The sequence below is a fragment of the Myotis nattereri genome (assembly GCF_964212035.1).
Source record: "Myotis nattereri genome assembly, chromosome: 18".
Lineage (NCBI taxonomy): Eukaryota > Metazoa > Chordata > Mammalia > Chiroptera > Vespertilionidae > Myotis > Myotis nattereri.
Genome location: NC_138093.1, coordinates 39,588,069 through 39,608,542, shown reverse-complemented (window position 1 = coordinate 39,608,542; position 20,474 = coordinate 39,588,069). Strand labels below are relative to the sequence as shown.

The 20,474-nt window shown below is 39.9% G+C and overlaps 1 protein-coding gene across 3 annotated transcripts in view; it reads left to right on the top strand.

The window, feature by feature from the left end:
- Nucleotides 1-20,474, top strand: part of DCAF6 (DDB1 and CUL4 associated factor 6) — an 83,688-nt gene that overhangs the window by 52,788 nt on the left and 10,426 nt on the right. For all 3 annotated transcript variants that reach the window (XM_081112418.1, XM_081112420.1, XM_081112419.1), the window contains 4 exons: nucleotides 8,328-8,445; nucleotides 12,846-12,958; nucleotides 14,833-14,919; nucleotides 15,759-16,086. In XM_081112418.1, coding sequence (XP_080968544.1) covers nucleotides 8,328-8,445; nucleotides 12,846-12,958; nucleotides 14,833-14,919; nucleotides 15,759-16,086 — 646 coding nt within the window. The remainder of the gene's footprint in view (nucleotides 1-8,327; nucleotides 8,446-12,845; nucleotides 12,959-14,832; nucleotides 14,920-15,758; nucleotides 16,087-20,474) is intronic.

Sequence of the window (20,474 nt, the reverse complement as noted above, 5' to 3'; positions counted from 1 at the left end):
ACAGTCTGTTCTCTCCCAACAGCCAGGATGGACTTTTAAAAAGGTAAATCTAATCACGTCATTCATTTGCCTCACACTTTGTAATTGGTTCCTATGTCCTTCAAAGCAACCTGAGTCCTTACAGAGCCCTACATGACCTGGCCCTTGTCTCCCCAGCCTTATCTTAGATAACTCTTCCTCACCCTTATTAAGTTCTTGCCAAATAAGCTGCTTTCAGTGCTTCTTTCCCTCTCAGATTCCTTCTTTTCCCCTCTACCAAAAATGCGTTCCCTTCAGCCACTTAGCAAACCACACTTAGATAGCACTTTCTCAAAACTGACAGGACCATTCAGTTCTCCCCTTTCTCTTTGATCTATTTTTCTTCATTGCATTTGTCAACATTTGTAATCACACACTTTAGGGATTGTTTCATGCTCCTGCGTGTTCTGTAAATGTTGTTTTATTCACAATGTACTCAGTGTGTAGCACCACATGTTACACATTCACAGTGAGTTATTTATTAGATGAGTGAATACATGAATTAATGCTTTAAGCAGTGAAATGCTATAGAAGTTATTTCAGCTTGGGAGAAACATGACCAGATTTATGTACTAGAAAGATCATTTTGGCAGCATTCTAAATGACTGATAAGGGAGTAAAATTGGCAACAGCAAGACCAAGAGGCTGTTGCATCAGTCCAGGTGAGAGGCAGTGAGGCGTCTAGTCTGAGGCAGTGATAGTGGGAAATGAGAATCGACAGATTTCTTAAATATTTAAGAAACAGAATTAACAGGACTTTGAGATCGGCTTAGTTAAAAAAGGAACAGTATCCAGGTGTTTTAGAGGGTGGTAAATAGTGATCCCATCAGCCAAGATAGAGATTTCAGGGGAGCAGCTCCTTATAAGGGAAAAGAGACATGCAATTTTCTCCATATGTTGAGTTTGAAGTGTCTTGGGATCTCCACATGGAGCAATCTCATAGACAGTTGGATGGGTATGTGATTCTGGATGTCACCAGAGAGGTCTGAGGAGGAGATAAAAACTAGGAATCGCCACTTTCCAGGTGGGAGTGATGAGATTGTTGAGGATAAGAGGGTGAGTGAAAAGAGGAGTCGAAGCAGGAGCAAGCAGAGAAAGAATCTAGCTCAGAGACGGGCAGGAGTGATCAGAGAGACAGGAGGGGCAGAAAGGGTGCCATTTCCAAAGTCAAGGGCATCTGGTCAGTGGTGCCATGGGAAGCACTGGCGTTGGCAGTTGGCTGGTTATCGATTGCTTTGGCATTGCAGTTCCAGTGAGGTGGTGGCATGGAGCCAAGAGCAGTGGTTTGAGGAGAAAGATTTTTTTTTTAAGTAGAGCCATTGGTCTGTAGGTGACTCTTTCAGTAAGCTCAATTAGGAATGAAAAGATATAGGAAATGTAATATTTGCGGGGGGCGAGGGGGAAGGGGTGAGTTTCAAAACTGTAGAATGGAACAGGTTGTAGATTTAATAAGTTTTCTTTCTGAATATATCTCTAACTAATGGTTGTTTAAGCATATTTTAGATTGCCATACTTTTAAAGAAACACTAATGTATTTTTAATTGATAATTAACCCCAGGTGCTTTTACATGTTTTAATTTAATTTTCCATGGTAATAAATATATTTCTTTATTTGAGGTTATTACCAAGGATAAAAATGTTATTAATGAAAAATTTTTAAATTTTAATGGCTTACTTCACTGAAAAAAAATGTTTTTCTTTCATTAATTATGAAAACATTATTGAACTGGTTGTTTGCAATTACTGTTTTTGCTTATTTATCTTGAATTTTTAACAAAAGTACAACATTTTAGAAACAAAAATATATTTAGTCTAAATATTGAGAGTCATACTTTCTCCATAGTTTTTATTCTTTTATCAAAATACTTTTTTAAGAAACAAAATGGTAAGAAAATAAGTGTACAACATGCATATTGTTTCAATCCTGTTGTAAAATATATTCTAGTATTCTCCGAAGTTAGGGTTGTGTGTACACACACTGACAGCCCTTCTGGGCTAATTAGAAAATCCATTTGGTAACAATGATATCTGTTGTGTGTTTTGTTTAGTTTGAATAGTATGCCTTAATGAGTAGTTTTTATTTAATTATATCTCTAATTATGTCTATGAAAAAAAAGTCCTTTTCTGACATTATTTATCTTGCCTATTTATATTATTAAAGCTAACAAAATTTTCCTCTTAAAAATATTTAGGCCAGCAATTTCTCCTTGTTCTATTAAAACAACAACAGCAGCAAAAGGAAACTGTGATCTTCACATTTAACTTTTGAGAGGGTGTAGGAAAATAACTTGCCTGAGTTTTACATTTCAGCCATGACTAAAGCACGTGTTTTGTATTCATCCCGGTGACTATCCCGCAGCGGAAGTCAATGAATGATGCTATGAAGTGTACAATTTAAGCCTATAGGCAGACACTTTCTATTCCAGGTTTAAAGAGATACGAATGCTAATTCACAGGCTTAAAAATATAAATGTTAACTATCTACTAGGTACTATTTTACATAAGCAGACTTCTTTTTTAAAAAGATATTTTTATTGATTTCAGTGAGGAAGGGAGAGGGAGAGAGCGATAGAAACATCAGTGATAAGAGATAATCATTGATCGGCTATCTCCTGGATGCCCCACACTGGGGATCAAGCCACAATCCAGGCATGTGCCTTGACCAGGAATCAAACCATGACCTCCTGGTCCATAGCTTGACACTCCACCACTGAAGTATGCTGGCCGGGCCAAACTTCTTTTGATGTTAATAAATATTTACTTACAGAAAGAGACTTGAATGATCAGAGACCAGTGAAACAGATTTACTAGTTTTATTAGGTAGATTGGGAAATTGGACCTGTCACCAAATTGAAATTTTATTTTAGCAATATCATCTTGACTAGATTGCATCAAATTATATTTTAGATAGCCACTAGATTCACTCTGACAATTCTCATCTTCATTAAATAAATATCTAATAATTGAAGCCTGCTGTGTTAATGGTAAATATAAGTACAGTGTTCATCACACTGGAATTTATAGATACTATATTTTAAATTGTAGAGAAAAATAGTAAAATCAGACTTCACTCTAGATTTTCTGTATTCCTCAGAACTAATCATCACTTAGGTGCTTAGAATGAAGTAACTTAGGCCCTTCTCCCCAGCTCCTAAGTCTGGTACGTCCAGGTAGAGATACACAGGTCCCTGCTCTCTGAAAGAAGAGGTTCCTATGAAGTCTTCATAAACCGAAATGGCATAAAATAAGATGCAATTGCCATTAATTAATATGGAAAAGTTTTGTAGCGTTTCCAGACCAAATCATACCAAATAATACATAAAACCTAAAATAACACCAACATATTGTAAAAGCAGGGAAGCACTAATCAATGGAGATAAAGCCCAGATGCCCACCGACAGTGCAGAGCTCTGGCGGCTTGGTGCCAGAGATGCCCAGTGTGGCTCCGAGTGGTTCCGGGACCATGGAGCCCCTTGCTGCTCAGGTGCACGCTGCCTCTGTCGTGGCTCATGCAAAACAAATGCCAGTGTGTCTCTTCATAAAGCAAAAGCCCTCTTTGGATTTCGTTTGGTTTGGCGAAAGCGGGTCCTCATGGAGGTCTTTTGTCACATGAAGTGGCGAGACGTGGACTTTCAGAGAGCAGGCCCCTGTGTGTGTGCTCTTGGGAGTTAAGCCCATTTAGTTTTCCTGCACATGCTTATTGCTCCGCTTGCCTGCTAACCAAGTCAGTATATCTCCAGTTAAATTGTTTTTAACTCAGAATTGTCTGTGATAAAAATTCTGACATTTTTTGAGTTTTTGAATGTGTTCATAATTTTATATACATTATCGCATTTGTTCTCATTTAATGAGATAAATGCTAATACTACCTTCATCTTACTGGAGAAGAAACCAAAATGCCAAGAAATATGTAAAGACAAGTGCAATAAGTGGTGGGCCATGTTTGTAAATGTCTATTTCATTAATTCAGCTGATATTTAAATGCCTGTCTACCCGTGGCAAGTACTGGGCTCGGCACTAGAACGCACGAGTGAATAAAGCTAATGCTTCATGAGCTTGGAATATAGAGTTGATGAACAATAACACTATTATTAACAATAAGAGAGTCAATTAACTGTAATAATAACAACAACATAGATACTTCTATAGCATTTTTTGTGTGCCAAATATTACTTTGAGGAATTTTTGTTTGGTTACTTTACTTAATCCTCACTACAACCTCATACAGTAGGGAGTGTTATTATCCCCATTTCCAGATGAAGAAACTGAAGCAAAGAGAGGTTAAGAAACTAGTCTAAGTGTGCCTAAGGTCACACACAGGAAGTGGGTCTAAGTGTTAGGGATGTGATTTAGACCCAAACAGCTTGGCTCCAGCATCTGTAATCATTACGACTATGCTTTGCTCATCATCTGTGATCATTAAGACAGATGATGAACAAATAAATGTAAGTGTGATGAGTGTCATAAAGAGAAAATAGCAGAGTTCAATGGGGAACAAGTAAGAAAGAGTCTTCTGGTAGGGGCCTAGCAGCTGAGTCCTGAAAGAGGGTCAGGCTAAGTCAGGTGAAGGGAGCAGGGACCGCATGGGCAGGGCCTGAAGTAACTGGTAACCACATTTGATAACTGGAAGCAACCGGTGCGGTCGGAGCTTGCCATGCTATCAAGAGAGGGCGAGGACCCAGATGGGGAAGGATCTTTTGGACATTTTCAGGTTTGGGATTTTATATTAAGACTATCAGGAAGCTAATGGAGGGTGTGTATTATGGAGTGTAGCCTGATCTGGTTTGTTCCACACAAGTAGGGAGAATTGTCTAGAGACTAACTCATGTAGGAGGTTCTCCTGGTAATAGATTCTGACCCAGTGATAGAAGTAAAGTAGGAGAGAGGTGAAGCGATTGAAGAAATATTTAGGACGTGGAATAAACAGGATATACAAACCTAGTTTCTAAATAGTATATTTTGTACTACTGTTAGCACACTTAATTTTTTTGGTATGTCTTTGAGCATGTGTGTTTAGAACCACAAGTGAATATAATCTCATAGTAGAAATGCACAGATTAAATGGTTTGAAAACATGCATTACCAAAAAAAGTTAATTTGTGGTTCTTTTGTGAAAGGCTTGGAAGATACCTAATTAAACAATTAAAGTTGAAATAAGTTACTTTCAAATTATATTCCATCCCATATTGAAATTTCTTAGCCAATGCATTCGCCTGACAAAAGGGCTTTTGTACCATTTCTGGAAGAGATCTTTAAATTTGTCAAGAATTTTATGATATTGACTATTCACCTCTAACCCTGAAAAATGAAGTCTTTCCAGGACATACACTGTCTTGATTTTTATGTGGTTACTAGAGGCCCAGTGCATGGAATTCATGCACATGGGGGGTGGGGGTCACTCAGCCTGGCCTGCGCCATCTCGTCCAGGAGCCCTCGGGGGATGTCTGACTGCCACAGAGGCAGGAGAGGCTCCTGCCACCGCTGCTGCACTTGCCAGCTGTGAGCCCGGCTTCTTGCTGAACAGCGCTCCCCCTGTGGGAGTGCACTGACCACCAGGGGGCAGCTCCTGCATTGAGCTTCTGGTGGTCAGTGCACGTCATAGTGATTGGTCATTCTGCTGTTTGGTCAATTTACATATTAACCTTTTATTATATAGGATTATTGTGCTTCTGAAGCATGTATTTTAAATAGGTGTCATTTGCCTTGATTGAGAGCTTGCTGAGCTACTAACGTCATAGGTTGTTTTTCATAACTAGTCACTAAGCAATATAGAATGGCTCCTGAAGACTTAGCAGCGTCAGACAAGGTCAAAGTGACTTCCCCACTGCACTGCCTTTGTGCTGAGTGCACTCTAGTTACTTACTCTCCTCTGGTGTCGTCAGAGGAGTAAGAAACAGTGAGGTCTCTCAGTGTCCCGGAAGAAGATGCTTCAGTTGTCCAGTGCTCTGGCGCCAGAGTCACAGCGTGGCTACCAGGATGTTGATCAGTTACAGTAGTGCTGCTAAATTAATGGGTTACACAGCCCTCTGAGGAATAACAGCAGTAACAGTTGATATTTCTGAATCAAAATAGTTATTTATTCAGGCACTTCTATCTTGTGCTTTGTAGTCAAGCTATTTCCACATCAGTTTAATAAGTAGGAACTTCATATTGCAGGAAACTAGGTAACTGGAGAAAAGTTTCATCATCTGGAAAGTGGAGATGGTGACAGGTGCTACAAAGGTTGAAAAAAGAATACATCTTTTTCCCGAGACATGAGTAGTTAGTGTGTTTACTTACTGTCATGCTGGTGCCTTGTATAGTGTCGTTTGTGTGTTGAGGTGAAGCTCTAACCTTATGTCTCTTAAATTAAATCTCTACCTGTTTAGCAGAAGTCTTAAGTAGTATGTATCTGCATTATGTAAGCAAGGCTTTCAGTAATAACATTTTTAGAACGTGCTGATCCAACTTCTAACAAATAGAGCAAAATAGGGAAAACTAAAATGGTTATAAATATTTTTTTCAAATGCAGTAGATATAAAACAAATGTAATATTTCTGTTCTTTAAAGCAGATTTTTCTTACACATTTGTAGCTTAAAATATGCACTTTATCAGAAAGAAATTATGAATGAATTTACTAGTAAGCCAGGGAACTCTATTTCTGAGAAAACTCAACCTGATAGATTGTAATGATCAAGCTGAGGAGCATTGAACTGGGAAGAGCAGGATGGAACAGGCAAGGGCCTCAGAGAGACCCTCCCACTCATACCTCGCTTGGAGAAACTGGGTTCTATGCTGCGTAGTGTTTCAGCCCAGAGACACCCTGACTACGTGTGGTCTACAAGGAGATGCCTGGATTTGGGGGTCTGAAGTTTTGTAGCTGACAGAGGAGTGCATTCTGCCTAGATAGTGAGGGGACAATTTTATACAGACTGCTGAGTTCCCAACAACTTACGTCAACTGTAGTCATTTTATAAATTAAATGAGTACTACTGTGTTTGGCATGACTTACAGTATATAGATTATGTTCATGAGAGAGTAGAGGGTAACTCTATAGTAGATACCCTCAGGAAGAAGGTTTTAGTTAACAGTGGCCATCTCGGAGAGCTTTTTGCTTTTGGGTGGTGGTGGGTCCTGTCTATTTAAATACGGTATTTTTGCACCATTCCTTCCTCCACTTCTGTTTAGAAGTCTTTTGACTTGTTCTCTCTCATTATGAAAGCTAGACAGAGAGTCTCTGAGATTCTCTCTTAAGTGTGCTAGTGTCTTTCAGCAGAATTCGAAAAGACAGAAGTCCTTTATTATAAAGTGGACCTCAGGACCACGGAGCCTAAGTGGTTTGGGTTTTGTTAAGTTGTTACAGTTTTTGTTGTTATCTTATAAGACAAAGCTCATTTTTATACTGTTATATCACTCCTCGAACTGGTATCAAGAAAACAATTGTATCACAGAAGAGTTTTCTTTCCGCAGGCACTGGCAGAAATGGGACATGTTTGATTACATAGCAATTTGTATTCCCTATGTATTTTAATGCTCCCCTAAGCTGCTATTCATCATAAAAAAGAAAAAGTTTAAAGCCCTATTTAATTTTGCACTTGAATATCCATACTTGGGAGGGTGGCTTTGAAGTGGTCTATATCAATTTCTATAGGGTTTCTTGATTTTATTTGCCATTTTATAAATATTTTGTTCTTTGTAATAGAAGTATGTCGTGGAAATCACCTATAGATTCTTAAGGGGGAAATTCCCATTTCTCTAATTTAGTGATCAAATTCCTTACAAAATAGCCAGGAGGTGGAGATGAAATACCAAAACATATGTTCTAATAACAGAGAGTTTTAGAAGATTACAAAGCACCGGAGATTTTTCTCCCTCCTCCCCCAGTTTATGTCTATGAATTTGAAACAGTTTCCTTTTGGAGCCCTTGCATCCTCTCATTGTTTCTGAAGGAGCCCGTGGTAGTTCCTATTGATGCTATAGCAACTGAAGTAGAAAATCGTGAGCATTCTGTTAAATAAAAGTGCCAGTTTGTAATTTATGTCATTGCATGTTAATATTCTTTGAGTCCCTAATGATGAAATGTGGTTCTCAAATGTGTCTGATTTCCATCTGAATCCAAGGGAGTCATGTACACAAGGCTAGAACAGGATGCAGTGCGGCTTTGAAATATGAGTGTTTCTATGACACTTGCCCTTGAACTTAAGTGAGAACCATAACAGATGTGAGAATTATGATGAGGACAACCTAATTTAAGTTTTATAAATGTTAGGAAATGTCATCTTTTATTGGTTTCAGAGACTTTTTCAAATGTTTTAAACACAATTTTCAGATAACAATAATGAAAAGCTGAGCCCCAAACCAGGGACAGGTGAACCAGTTTTAAGTTTGCACTACAGCACAGAAGGAACAACTACAAGCACAATAAAACTGAACTTTACAGATGAATGGTAAGTTCATATTTTTGTAAAGATGTTCTTAGCCATTTTGTAGGATTTTGTTAGATACTATTTGCAGCACTTCATCATGTTTGTGCCTTGCTTTGCTATAATGTGTGCTTCAGAATCACTTGGAGAGCTCGTTAAAACAGAGGCCTGGGCCCTACTCAGAGTTTATTCAGAATGAGGAGGGATCCGAGAATTTGCATTTCTAGAAACTTCCCAGGTGATGCTGATGTTGCTAGTTCTGGGATATTCCTTGTGATAGAAAATGCCAAAGATAAAAAGAATTAATCACCTATAGACCATTTGTGTAAAAATAATAAACCTAGCATTTTGGAGCTTTTTGTAGTCTTGGTCGTGTGTGTGTGTGTGTGTGTGTGTGTGTGTGTGTGTGTGTGTATGATTTTTGTTTTGAGTTTTAAGTCATAATTTTAATCGTGTTGAATGTACTCAATTCTCCCCTGCATTTATTTGACTTAACTGTATAATGAATATTCACGTTACTACTTAGCTTTCATAAATGTTATTTTACTACCTATATATAGCCCATCAAATAAATGTACTACAGTGCACTTAATCATTTCTCTTTAATTGGGCAGTGAATTTGTTTATCCTCTTTTTTATTTAACTAAATAAGACTATAATGAATATCTTTGTTTACAGGCTTTTTTCCTACCTTTAAGAATACTGATTTGAGATATGTTTCCAGAAATGAACTATATATAGGTCAAAGATATTGCCAAATTACTTTCAAAAGAATCTTGTATCATTCTGTTTTACTAGCAGCATATGAAAGTACACATTTTGCTGTCTCTGGACCAATGTTCAATATATTCATTTATTTTTAACTTGTATATTTGATTTTAAAATAACATTTGTTTCTATTTACTTGATTACTAGTAAGATTGAGCTTTATATTTAATGGTTGTATAGGTTCTCTTTAATGATATTTCTGATTATGTTTATTCCCATTAACCTAGTTAAATCTTACTCTTTAAAAAAAATCAGTTATGTAGGCTTCTTATATTCATTCCCACTGTCTCATGGCCTTCTGCTTCAGAGTGCCTCCAACATTTTTATTTAGATTTATTACTATTGCTATTTAATATTGATTAATATAAAAGTAACTTGATCTTTCCTAATATACCATTAATTATGTATTAACATAACTACATATTATATATAGTAATTAATCATTTAATAACCAATATATTAATTGACATAATTAATATATTAGCATACTTAATTGCATATCCATATAATTATTATGTTACATATGTTAGTATATATAATATGCATAAATAATATATAATGTAGTTATATATTTATTAATATATAATTATATGTCCATATGATAATATTTATGTATTCCAATTCACTGACTTCTATTTGTGTTTATGTGCGTATGTACTTTACATTAAAATCTTTGATTAAGTAGTATATTCAAATATTATAGAATACTTTCTATGTTCCAGACACTATTATAGACATGGGGAGTGCATCAGTGAAAAAAATAGGGGGAAAAAAACCTTTGTCCTGTAGGAACTCACATTCTAGGTGGAGGAGACAGACAATATACATAATAAATAAGTGAATTGTATAATACATTAGAGTACTAAGTGCTCTGGAAGAAAAGAGAGCAGACGAGGTTTGTTGACAGGGTGGACAGCATCATTGGGAGGATGGGGAGTGAGCTGTGCACAGCTTGGGGACGAGCAGAGAGAAAGCCAGCACAAGGCTCTGCAGGAGCAGACCTACTATGTGTAAGGATCCGTAAGAGAAGCATATAGCCAGAGTGGAGTGACCAAAGGAGAGAGCAGTGGCAGAAAAGGTCAGCCGAGTAAGTGAGGAGGACATTTGAAAGATAGAGGATATCTGGTTGCTGTGTAGACATAGTTCCATCGGTAGTGATGGGAAATCAGAGAACAGGCTGTGGCACTAGCGAGGTGAGAGGCAGTGGTGCCTTGGGCAGACGGCACAGGGGAGGTATGAGAGGAGACTGGATGCTGGATATGTATTTGAAGGTGCAGTCAATAGAATTTCTTTATGAGCCCTAGCGTTTGACCTCTGCTTTTTAAAATTAGGATATCTCTGGCCCTTTCTCTTAATATATAATTTAAGATCACAGAAGATTATCATCCTTATTCTGTTTGTCTTTTCTATTCTCATGATTCTGGACAGAAGGGCTGGTTTCTTATAAAGAATCTCATCTGAGCACTTTTTTTTTTTAAGAAAAAAAGGTTCAGTCCCTCTTCTTTTGAACTTTTCCGTCTCTAAAAACTGACTATGAATTATATTCTCTTACTCACCAGTTTCTTATTTCTTTATCAAATAAGTAATTAGCTTTTTTTCTGATTATGAGAGTATTCAATATTCATTGTAAAAAAAAAAATTCAAGAAAGGATGCAGTCTTTTTCATCTCTGCCACACAGCGTCCTACTCTTAGTCTAGTTTCTTTGAGGACAAATGAGGCAGTAGAGCCCATGGACTAAGAGCTTGGACTCCAGTTTTCTCACCTGAAAATGGGCATATTTAATAGAACCCACTTCAGAGGTGCTTGTAGAGTTAGTGCGACCAAGCAGAAAAAGTCCATAGCACTCAGCACATTGACAAGCCCTAAAGAATCCTTAGCTCAAGTCCCATCTTTTGTAAACTGCCTTTCAGATCCTTGGCAGTTTCCTTGTGCGGTATTTGTCTCTTTCCTCTTGAATTATAAAGGTGTTTATTTCTTACGGGGGTGAGTGGGGTGAGACCATTGACTTTCCTTTGTTGCAGATATTTCCCCCCGTTGGTTGTGTCTCAGTTTTATGGTGGTTTTGCTCTACGGTTACAGCCTGTGAGCTCATGCCTAGAAAAGCCTGTCCTTCCCAGGATTAGGGAGAAAGCTTTCTTGTTTTCCTCTTAATTTCTATGATTTTATATCAAAAATTATATGTATAGCCCTTCAATAACGTATTTCTCCATAAAGTGTGCTATAGAGCTATAGCTTAATTTTTCCACATGGTTGTTCCTTTGTCCCAGTCCCATTTATTGAGCAATCTCTTCATTTCTCTGTGATTTAAAATGCCATATTAACATATGCTAAATTTACTTACTTGGTTACTTTGTCTTTTCCACTAATGGCTCTCAATTCCTACATCAGTGCCATGATGTTTTAATCATCATAACTATTATACATGAGCATTTTATTTATGCCTGTGTCATAGTTTTCTCAGTGAAATACATTAGTTTCTCTTTACCCAAGTGACTATATACTTTTTTCTGGTTAAAAAGAAATACATATTAATTGCAAAAAAGAATTCAGAATTTACAGAAAAACACAAAAGAATCACTGACAATAATGCTTCTGAAATGACACTTACGCCACTGCCTGTTTTTTCTGACATTTTTCTCTGGGAATATACCCAGATGGATACACATTCTTTTTTTTTTTTTTAATTCCATATTATACATGGATGCCTTTTTAAAAAAAATAAATTGACTTTTGCCTAAAAGCATTTTTTATAAAATAAATTAGCCTAAAAGCATTTTTTATAAAATCTTGGCCAAAAATTTCATGATAATTTGTATTGTTTACTGAGTCACTGCTACTTGTCTATAATTAATGGTTTTTAAGTTATCGTAACTCTTAAGTTTCATTTCCTTGTTCACATTTATTCTAAATTTGAGAAATTGTCGCATTTCTGTTAATTTAATTTTAATTGGAGTCAGATACATTTTCCTCTGATTTTCTTTCCCACTTCATTTCCCTCCCTATAATATGTGATGCCATGACTGGCCGTCACAGAAATTCATTGAAGTGGTTTATTTAAATTGGTCTAGCATTCTGCTCTCACCAAAAATGCTAACAGAATTATGGCTATCATCAGGTGGGTAGTAAAACTAACCCAGAAAATGTCTTGGGCTTCTACAAACTGGTGCCCAGTCACCTGCCATATTGAACAACAGTCCAAACTGGAAGTGGTCTGCAGAGGCCAGTGCAAAGACCAAAGAAATGTCTAGGCCTTTTTAAAGTATTAATTTAAAAGTAGCCTAGGGGGAAAAAAAAAGTAGGCTAGAACAACAAAGTCTAATCAGGCATATGATCAAAATCTGTAGAATCGATAAGGATTAGGGTGAACCATCCTGAGTGAGGATAAGGGAGACAATGTAATTAAGTTATAAAATTCAAGAGAGAGCTGGGTAGAAATGTGAAGCCGATCATAGATGCATTAAAACAATGTGGAAGCGGTCCTTTTGTATTTCTAGGTCTCCTTTTTAAGATAAGGAGGTTAGAGTAGTCACCTTGATTATCAAAAGTGATATTTTATAAGCACTATTAAAATAATGCACCCTACATTTTACTTGAGCCTGAATTTTTGTTTACTGTTAACTTACTGGTGGGACCACTCACTTTGTTTCGATGACAGGAGCAGCACATCCTCCAGTTCTAGAGGGAACGGGACCCACAGCAAACCGGAGGGTCAGGAGTCCCTGGCCCCACAGAGCTCGGAGCCGCCTCCAGCAGGAGATAGCGAGACAGGTGAGCTGTGGCCGTGCTTTGTCGTCACAGTCCCCAGTGATGGACGTCCACCCATTTTTCTGATCCCTCAATGGTGCCCTTGGTTTCCTGTTTTTAATGAATTACTTTTTCCTCTAGTCTAGCTCTTACTGTTGATAAATAGGTAACAGGTTCACCAGGAAGGGACTGTCAGCATTTCACATGGGGCATCACAGTGCAACCCAGTTTCCCTCTGTGGACAAATGGCCAGGAAACGTGGTCACCGCACTGACAGTGTGTGCACTGTCACTGTCAGTTTGGATCACCTGCCGTTTTTATACCAAGCAGTGGAATTCAGAGTATCTGACTTGATTTTTTTCAGTGTGTATGTGTTTTATGGAGGAAAAGAAGGAATATGATCTAAACGAGTTATCAGTGAATCATGTTTCATACAGGAAGTGCCATTTAGGGACTTTTTCAGAACACTTTCCTAGAATATTTTTATGTAATACTAGAGGCCCAGTGCACGAATTCATGCACAGGTGGGGTCCCTCAGGGTGGCCTGTGGAGATTGGGCCCCAGCTCACGCCCCCACCCTCGCAGCCCCAGCTCCCACTCACAGCCCTGCAGCCCCACCTGGCACCCTACCTTGGCCTGGCACCGCCCCCTCACCTGCTCCACCGTCCCGCCTGTGGAGAGATCAATTGTCCCCCCCCCCCCACTGCTCCCACTGGTCGCCATCTGTGAGGTGATTGGGCCCCTGCTCACACCCACCTTGACCTGGCGCCACCCGCTCACCTGCTCCACCATCTTGCCGCGGTCCTGCTCTTGTCAGGGCCCATCAAGGCCGGCAGTGCTTCCACTGTTGCCCGCTGCCAGCGCCATGTTGATGATGCCTGCCATGTTCCACGCCACCACCTGGTAGTCAGTGCACGTCATAGCAAGCGGTTGAACTCCCAGTCAAACGACCGTCCGAGGGGACAATTTGCAGGCTTATATGAAAGAGTTTAGCAAAGAGCTTGAAACAGTCGATTCTCAATAAATATTTGATGAATGAAGGAATAAATGAATTCTGTTTCTTAAGAAGTGAACAGATATTTCAGTGTAACAGAGTTTACAAGAATTAAATATATGTAAGACAACTGTCCAGTTAGGTAAGCAGATGTCCAGTCAGGAATAAAAAAGAGATCTGTAAGTGTTTTTAATGGGCAAAACAGAATTTAAAGTAGGCTCAACTGCACTATTGGTTCATGATAGTTCAGATTATGCCAAATGTTTGAGGAGCTGAAAAATACTCTATTAAGTTTAGCTTTTGTGACGATTAGAAACAAGCAAGATCAGGTCATCTTGGCTGTGAGGCATCATTGTCACCAGGTATTCTCACACAGAGTTAGTTCCCAAAGGTCCAGCACCTCTGGAAGAGGCTGAGGGCACAGCTGGGCACCCCTCCTTGAGGGTGTTTGTATTTGTGCGTGTCTGTATTTGTGTCATACTGAGGGGAAGTTCATCTGAGTATCTAAAGTTTCCTTTGCCCCCAAAGGGTTAAGAACTACTTGTACATAAGAGAGCTGGAGTATTAAGTTGGAGCTTACTTTCCTAAAAACAGTTTGGGCCCTGGCCAGTTTGGTTCAGTGGTTAGAGCATCAGCCTACACACAAAATGGTCATGGGTTTGATTCCCAGTCACGGGCACATACCTTGATTGCAGGTTTGATCCCCAGCTCCAGTCAGGGCGCATGTGGGAAGCAACTAATCGATGTCTCTCTCATGTCAATGTCTTTCTTTCTCTCTCCCTCTCTCCTCCCTCCCTTCCACTCTTCCTCTGAAAATTAATGAAAAAAAATATCCTCAGGTGAGGATTAAAAAAAACCCACAAAAAACAATGTGGATTTAATGATCATTTGGTTTATTTCCCAGAAGCTCCTGAAGAATCCTCAGAGGATGTGAACACGTCCCAGGAAGGTGCATCTGCAGAAAGCACAGTTCAGAGCCAAGTAGACACAGGTGAGCTGTCTTCTCTCCAGTTGCTTCAAGTGTTCGTCTCCTAGAGTCAGAAGTAATTTCCAAATAGATGTGTTGTGGAATGTTCCTCTCAGTTTAGGGAATATTTTAGTTTATATTAGAAAGTAATTATAAAATAACTAGAGGCCCGGTGCACGGATTCATGCACCGGTGGGGTCCCTCAGCGTGGCCTGCGGGGATCGGGCCAAAACCGACAGTCCAGTATCCCCCGAGGGATGTAGTAGTGTGTGAAGCGGCAGCTGGCCCGGGAGGAGCCTGAGCCCTGGCCAGGCGCTGTGCTGCTCCCGCTCATGCCAGCCCCGCTGTGCCTGCCACTGCAGCCACTCAGTAGGCTTGCGCTGCTCCACTGCGGCCTCCACACGCCCTCCCTAGGGCGATACTGGCATGCCCCTGACTGAGAAGCGGCCACAGGTTCGCGCCCAGTCAGTCCCAATGCCGGTCCCGATCCCGGTCCTGGTTCGGATGGGGGAGGGGCGGGCACAGGGAGTGTCTGTGGGAGAGGCTTGAGCTGCAGCAGCTGCACTCACCAGCTGTGAGCCGGGTGTCTGGCACCCGGCAGTCAGCTGAGTGGCACTCCCACTGTGGGAGCACACTGACCACCAGTGGTCAGCTCCTGCGTTGAGCAACTGCCCCCTGGTGGTCAGTGCGCGTCATGGTGACACACACACACATACATATACACTTTATATTAGGAAATACACACACACATACATACATACATATACACTTTATATTAGGAAATGTCTGTGTCAGCTTTGAAGTTAGGTGAAATAGTCAATGTTGCCGACGTGACCATCTGTTACTACTTTATCTTCCAACAGCACATTCAGACAAGTTCTCATCTGAGCCGTCAGATTCCAGCTCAGGAGAAAGGAACGACTTCAATCCTGATAGTCCTTGTGGGGTTCCAGAAGACACTGCTTTGTCTGAGAAAGGCTGGGAACCAGGGACTTCGGATCAAACCAGTGCGGACAGCACTGCCCATCTCAGCAGCCTTGATGCTGAGCCCAAGACACAGACGGAAGCTGTGGGGCCCGTGCCGCCCGAGGAAACATCAGCCACAGACTCTGCTCTCCAGGACACCGATGACAGTGACGATGACCCAGTCCTGATCCCAGGTGCCAGGTATCGATCAGGACCTGGTGACAGGTTGGTAAATTTTTAATTAAAATGAACTGTAAAAAGTATAATTCACAGGCTTTCTTTGAAGTCACATAAAAGAGTCTCCATTTTGGGCAGTTGCTTTCTCTAAGGATGTAAACTTACGGAGCTTTTCAAACGAAATCATTTCACATGATACCTTCTCTGAGCAGAGTGTGCATGAAGAGGGAGCGCAGTCTCCGCTGTTTCTCTGGCACTGAGGCTGCTCCTCAGCTTGCAGATGGGAGAGAGGAACGTTGGTACACCCAGCACTTGGTCGTGAAGTCAGGGGTATATTTAGCCATCATATTGCCCTGTGGACATCCTGGCCTTTAGCAGGTTTTTGGTTACTTTTTACTCTTCAATGTATCTGCTTTTCTGTTGACACTGGATAAGGTAGTGTGTTAGCAGTTCTTGTTTTGAGAACATTGTTTTTCTCTGATTTCTACTAAATTTTAGTAATTTAGACACTGAAAAATTGCACCAAAGAACAAATATTGTAACCATGATAAAGAATTGAATTGCTACCCAGCCAGCGTAGCTCAGTGGTTGAGCATTGACCTGTGAACCAGGAGGTCACGGTTTGATTCCTGGTCAGGGCACATGCCCATGTTTTGGGCTTGATCCCAAGTGTGGGGCATGCAGGAGGCAGCCAATCAATGATTGATGTTTCTATCTCTCTCTCCCTCTCCCTTCCTTTCTGAAGTCAATCCTATATAATCAAAGCCTAATATGTTAAGTGTCTGGTCATCTGGTTGTCCATTCAACCAATCAAAGCATAATATGCTAATGATATGCTAAGGCCACTCAACCGCTTGCTATAATGTACACTGACCACCCAGGGGCAGACAGTCAACTGGTCGACCAGTCGCTATGACATTCACTGACCACCAGGGGGCAGATGCTCTGACCAGTAGGTTAGCTTGCTGCTGGGGTCCAGCCAATCAGGACCGAACGAGATGGGCTGGACATGCCCTGGAACCCTCCCCGGCTGGCCAACCTCCTGCATCCCTCCCCAACCCCGATCGTGCACTGGTGGGGTCCCTCGGCCTGGCCTGCACCCTCTCACAATCCAGGACCCCTCTGGGGATGTCGGAGAGCCAGTTTTGGCCTGATCCCACAGGCTGAGGGGCCTTACTGGTGCACGAATTCATGCACTGGCCTTGAGTAAAAAATGTATTTTAAAAAAAGAATTGGCCGAAACCGGTTTGGCTCAGTGGATAGAGCGTCGGCCTGCGGACTGAGGGGTCCCAGGTTCGATTCCGGTCAAGGGCATGTACCTGGGCTGCGGGCACATCCCCAGTGGGAGATGTGCAGGAGGCGGCTGATCGATGTTTCTCTCCCATCGATGTTTCTAACTCTCTATCTCTCTCCCTTCCTCTCTGTAAAAAATCAATAAAATATATTTAAAAAAAAAAAAAAAAAAGAATTGAATTCCTAACATGGTCAGGTCCTTTTTTCTATATTTGTACTTGGAGATTAATCATACACCTCTACCTGCACACATTAGTCTTCAGCGTTCTTACTATATATTTTAGACAACTAACACTTTCCATACCCAGAGGGAGTCCCACAAGGTTAGGAGGCATAGCACATTTAGAAAATCAAATTGATGGTTTCTAAAACCTAGGGTGGAGAGTGAGAGTTGTGTTTAAGTCTGTACGTTTAAGGCCTCTGTGGTATGAGGGACACATGTCCTTGTTTTTATCTGTACATAGATAACAAAAACTATACTCAGGTCATAATGAAAAACAAAATTTATCCACTTTTAAGTAAAATGTACCATATCACTTTCCAGATTTGTTTGCTTAAATAAGAAATTGTATTTTTAATAGATACTAGACACTTGCAGAAAATCATAATTATTTAGCTTCTTCTGTCCAGGCTAATTGCCACACTTTTATACCAAGCGTGCTTAATGTCTGAGGCAGAAAGCACGGGTTTCTGTATTCTAGACCGAAGGCGCATTTTTTTTAAACACGGTAGTATGACATCAGTAAAAAGGAGGAGTCGTGTGTGCAGTGCGTGCACTCTTGAATTCATGCTCTCCTCCCCGCATCCCGATCTGAGACCGCCTCTGGGTTTGCCCTTGCTTTCTTGCTTTTTCTGATGAACTTACGTGATAGTCTGTGTACTCATTTAGGTATTTAACCTTAGTTTGTCCCCTGTGTTATTTTGTTTTATTCTATAGGACATGGTAGTAAACTTAACTGAAGAGTCACTGAAGGATAAAATCCTTACTCTTAGAGAAACTCAATTGAAGAACAAGAGGATAGTACACAAGCCACTTATAAGAACATGGAAAACAGTTTTAATAAACTTATGAAATTAAATACAGTGCTCTACAAAGATGTACATATGAATGTGATGCCAAGCTGTTTATAATCACTGCTTCACAGTTTCATCAATTTTTCTTGGATATTTACATTATTCTTTCCTAGCTATTTACCAAAAATTTGTAATGGTGAAAAATCTTTCTTCTGACTTTCATCTAAGTAGTTTTTAAGGCTCCTAACTTCTGTAGCACCATCTTCAGTCTTGAGCTGCCTGTTTAAAATGTACTTTTACTAGCCCTTTCCATGGGCTCTGCATCCTGAGACTGCTGCCTGTTTAACTTCTGCATTCACAGGAATAGCTGTGTTGACTTTATTCTAAAGCGAGAAAGTTTAAGACCCTTTGCTTCTTAGGAACATGGAAAAGAATCATTTACCAGCTTGTAAGTAGGCATATGATTTTTGAGAATTTATTTCTGAAGGGACAAAGACTCCCAAAGCTCTGTTATAAAACATTCAGTTCTTGGGGTCACAGGATACATTTCACATGTGGATAAAATGCCCAATTAAAGTATGCATGTCTTAAAGAGAAGCTGGTCAAGATCAGTTTGGTTAGGGTAGAGAAATGGTCCGAAAATGGAAAATGGTGAAAGTGTGTGTTTAGGTCTGTACTTAAATTTTTATAAAGAATTACATAGTAGAACTCATAATTTCTTTTGTCCCAAATTATTATTTTTTTTTAATCTTCACCCGAGGACATACTTTTTTTTTTTTTTTGAGAGAGAGAGAAAGGAAGGGGGAGGGGAGAGGGAAAAAGAGAGAGAGACATTGATGTGAGAGAGAAACATCAATTGGTTGTCTCCCATACATGCCCTGAATGGGAATCGAACTTGAAACCGTTCACTGTATGAGATGATGCTCCAACCAACTGAGCCACACTGGCCAGGGCCCAAATTTAATTTTTAAAAATGAAACCTAAAAAGTTTATAGCCAAGCCATTTTGGACATTTAATAAAAATATCAAAACAGTTCTTTGCAATGCAGAATAATGATTTCTCTTTAAAGATTTGTATTCTTAAAATTTGGTTAAATAAGTACAACCTTGGTTTTTACTTTGGGCTGAGATTAAGCATGAGAAGGAAATGTCTTAGAAAATAAAGACCTTAACAACTAACATGGCTATTTTAAAATGGAATGCTCTTATTAACTACAGCTAGTCTCGGTGTAAACAGAACTGGACTCTGTAGCAGAGGTCGACAGACTTTCCCTAAAAGGCCAGAGAGTCAATCTTCTAGGCTTTGCTGGCCAAGAGGCAAAGTGGAGGCTGTTATGTAGCTACTTATATAACCATTTAAAATGTCACCATTTACAGATGCGAAACTGTTCTTAGCTGGAGGGTTAGGTCCAAGAGCCATAGTTTGCTGCTCTTCCCTCTGTAGCCAGTCGGCCTGATAGAGAAACCAGGCTAGAGTCTGTGGTAAAACACCTTGACTGGCAGATACCCAGAGTTTAGAACAATGAAAAGTCTATGATTCCCCACATATTAGGTCCCTGTGAACTTGGTCTGGGGCAGGGACATAGAAGAGTAAATGGAAACTAAAGTGAAGGAAAAAATAAAAATGACATTGATAAAACACTATGTAAAAGTAGTGTGTGTGTCCCTTAGTGATTTTACGTACTGGATTTAGAAATAGACACACATGCCTGGGAGTGGGGTGAATGGTAAGTAGGGTTTTTATGTAAAGTGTTTTCAAGATGCCTGATCCATCTTAGAGTAGAGGGCGGAGGCCTAGCTAGTAGCTCTTGGTCCTGCAAAGTCCAGGAGTGCTCTGCTCCGAACCCGGCGGCATCTCAGTAAGCTTCCTGCGCATAGGTTGTGGTTACAGACTCCAAAATTCAAGACATTAACCACATATTGCCCGTTAATGATTTTTAAAAAGTATTTATTTGCGTAGAAATTTGGTTCCAGTTACCTACTGGAAGCCAAAATGATTCACATACTGTAAATTTGCCATCAGCTATTTAGTCATCATATAATCACTTTCAGTATTTCTAATGATTCAGGTTTATTCTTTATTAAAGAAAATTGCAGAGAAAAAAAGGATAATCATAGAGAAGAAAAAG